General features: G+C 53.7%; 1 protein-coding gene across 1 annotated transcript; it reads right to left on the bottom strand.

Moving 5' to 3' along the window:
* Positions 1-601: 601 nt before the first annotated feature.
* On the bottom strand, positions 602-1,561 carry LOC309603725 (olfactory receptor 14C36-like; the record flags this gene model as incomplete). Its single annotated transcript, XM_082338653.1, has 1 exon — positions 602-1,561. The coding sequence occupies one exon, from the start codon at positions 1,559-1,561 to the stop codon at positions 602-604; it is 960 nt and encodes a 319-aa protein (XP_082194779.1).
* Positions 1,562-3,528: the final 1,967 nt, after the last annotated feature.

The raw sequence follows: 3,528 nt of genomic DNA, 5'->3' as shown, positions 1-3,528 counted from the left end.
AGGTGCTTCTTTGCTCTTCTCCAGGCATGTCCCTGCCCCCAGAGGGCCTTTCACAAGGGAAGTTTGTCTGTCCTCGCCTGACGTGCCGCTCCTACCCCCTCCCCGTGCTCTCCACAGGGCCCCAAGCTGTTGGTACTGCTCTGCAGAGCGAGTGGGCCGTGGTGCCTGAAAGCCATGGGGTGATGTCCCAGGCAGATCCCTGTCGATCATTCACCATCTCCGGGGGAACTGGGCACCCACAGGTGAAGGCTCAGCCCAGGCCCATTCTCTAACACATTGCCCCATGCCCTCCTCCCCCCATCCCATGGAGAAGCCAAGCAAAGCAGCACAGCATTGTGGGGGCAATTTGTTCAGCCTGACCTCAGCTTTGGCAGAAGAGCCCAACCTCCAGGCACCAGCACCGAGGAAATCCCCTTTTATTCCAGAGATGCGACATGGGAGGCGAGCTGTACCATTGTGCCAGCCACATGTGAACGGGCCTCTGGGTCAGACAGGCTGGGTTCAGGCCTCTGGTGGAGTGGAGTGGATGCAGGCATGGACAGACACGGTTATCACAGATCAATTGCCCAAAACACAGGAGGTTCCGGAGCTGAATTTGAAATCATTTCTGAAGAGACACGAGCTTGTTAATGCTGCTGAAAAGAGCTGATTGAATCAGCTTCTTCAATGTGTGTTTAAGCTCCTGGTTCCTCATGCTGTAGATGAGGGGGTTCACTGCTGGAGGCACCACTGAGTACAGAACTGCCACCACCAGATCCAGCGATGGGGAGGAGATGGAGGGAGGCTTCAGGTAGGCAAACATGCCAGTGCTGATAAACAGGGAGACCACGGCCAGGTGAGGGACGCACGTGGAAAAAGCTTTGTGCTGTCCCTGCTCAGAAGGGATCCTCAGCACGGCCCTGAAGATCTGCACATAGGACAGCACGATGAAAACAAAACACCCAAATTCCACAAAGAGACTAACCACAATAACCCAAACTTCCCTGAGGTAGGCATCTGAGCAGGAGAGCTTGAGGATGTGGGGGATTTCACAGAAGAACTGGTCCACAGCATTGCCTTGGCAGAGGGGGAGTGAAAATGTATTGGCCGTGTGCAGCACAGCATAGAGGAACCCACTGCCCCAGGCAGCTGCTGCCATGTGGACACAAGCTCTGCTGCCCAGGAGGGTCCCGTAGTGCAGGGGTTTGCAGATGGCAATGTAGCGGTCATAGGCCATGATGGTGAGAATAGAAAACTCTGCTGCCATCAAAAAGACAAACAGAAAGACCTGTGCAGCACATCCCTGGTAGGAGATGGCCCTGGTGTCCCACAGGGAATTGACCATGGCTTTGGGCACAGTGGTGGAAATGGAGCCCAGGTCAAGGAGGGACAGGTTGAGGAGGAAGAAATACATTGGGGTGTGGAGGTGGTCGTCGCAGACTACAGCGGTGATGATGAGGCCGTTGCCCAGGAGGGCAGCCAGGTAGATGCCCAGGAAGAGCCAGAAGTGCACGAGCTGCAGCTCCCATGTGTCTGCGAATGCCAGGAGAAGGAACTCGGTGATGGAGCTGGCGTTGGACATTTGCTGCCTCTGGGCACGGGGACCCGTGCAAGGAGGAAAAGTCATTGACAAGTTAGGGGAGACTTTTCTGAGCAAAACTAAAAGCCATTTCCTACAGACCCTCCCCTTGCTGCACACAAACACACATAAACACACACACATTTTCCTTTTTTAGGAGACCTTCCTTCAGCTCCATGGCTGAAGCTGTGCTTTGGTGCTGGTTGAATGTGCCATGAGGAGCTGGGCCTCTGCCCTCTGGCTGCTGAGGTGTCAGCCCTGCTCTGCAGCAGTGAGTTCATGGGAATGGTGGAAGCACGGTCCAGTCCTGGTGTTCAGCTTTGTCAGATGAAACCATCCCTAATGCAGAAGGGCTTGTCAGCATCTGCACTCCCAGTGCTAAGGAGTGAGGATTGCAGAAGTGTCGTGGTTTAACCCGAGCCAGCAACTAAGCACCACGCAGCCGCTCGCTCACTCCCCACCAGTGGGATGGGGAGAGAATCGGAAGGGTAAAAAGGGAGAAAACTCGTGGGTTGAGATAAGAACAGTTTAATAATTGAAGCAAAATAAATTAGAACAGTTAAATAGGCAAAACAAAAACCGTGCACGCAAACAAAACAAAACAAGGAATTCATTCACTACTTCCCATCGTCAGGCGGGTGTTCAGCCATCCCCAGGAAAGCAGGGCTCCATCACGCGTAACGGTTACTTGGGAAGACAAACGCCATCATGCCCAATGTCCCCCCTCCTTCCTTCTTTTTCCCCCAGCTTATATATATACTGAGCATGATGTCATATGGTATGGAATAGCCCTTGGGCCAGTCTGGGCCAGCCCTCCCCCCGGCTGTGCCCCCTCCCAGCTTCTTGTGCACCCGGCAAAGCAGGGGAAGCTGAAAAGTCCTTGACCAGTGTGAGCGCCACTTAGCACCTATTCAGAGGCAGCTTAGCACTGCTTAGCAAGAACCAAAGCATCAGTGTATCATCGACATTGTTCTCATCCTAAACCCAAAACACAGCCCCATACCGGCTACCAAGACGAAAATTAACTCTATCCCAGCTGAAACCAGGACAAGAAGGCAGACTGAAAGCATTTTTTTTAAAAAGAATTTCCCCCCTGTTCTTTGAGGATTGTTTTGGGATGTCAGAAACCCTCAGTATTTCTGTTGCACTCAGGGAGAACAGAGCAAATCCTGCAAGGCAAGAGGATTGCCTTGGGATTAGAGCAGAGTGAGGGGAGCTGGTCTGTCCCTCAGTCCGAGAAGCCCTGGCCTTGCACCTTTCTGAGATTGAGGGCGATCACACTGCTGTGTTCCTGTGAAAAGCCAGCAGACACTGCTGAGAGCAGAGGGATCCAGTGCAGACCACTAAATGTCCCACCCTTTCTCAAGGTCTCAGCAGCCCACTTCCAGCCAAGGACACACATGGCTCATTTCACCAACCCAAGAGCATTTCCTTGGCCATTGCATCTCTGTGCTTCTCCATGGGGCTTCCAGGTAACACAAAGATGCTATGGGACAGATGCGCATTCTGGAGGGCAGCTCACAGCTTGGAAGGATACCTCAAGGAGATACCTCAGTTTTTTCATGATGGTATCTTGCTAAGGGCAAACCAGCTCATGCCCCAGCCCCACAGCCTGCATTGTCCACAGCCTCACAGATGAGAGGAAGGCTGGGACAATTGTTCCCAGGGACACAGCTGCACGAAAGGCCCCACAGGATCAGCGTGTGACTCTGCAGCTGAAACTGCCACCCTCAGAGAGCCTGACAGCAAGACCAGGATAACAAGAGCAATCACACAGACAAGTGAAGAAAGAAGGAAAAATACAGGGAGGGTCTGGCTGAGAGAGGCCAGGGCAGAGGCAGTCGGGCACTCAGAGAGCGTTCCCCTTCCCCAGCTGTGCACGCCACCTCCCAGACACCACCATTGCTGGGCAGCTGCTCTCAGCCCCTGCGCTCTGCAGAGGGAACTGGGCCCGTGGCTGGAGAGCTGCA

The sequence above is a fragment of the Platalea leucorodia genome (genome assembly GCF_965183815.1).
Source record: "Platalea leucorodia genome assembly, contig: HAP1_HAP1_SCAFFOLD_339, whole genome shotgun sequence".
Lineage (NCBI taxonomy): Eukaryota > Metazoa > Chordata > Aves > Pelecaniformes > Threskiornithidae > Platalea > Platalea leucorodia.
The sequence above is the reverse complement of the archived record's forward strand: the minus strand, read 5'-3'. Positions and strand labels throughout refer to the sequence as shown.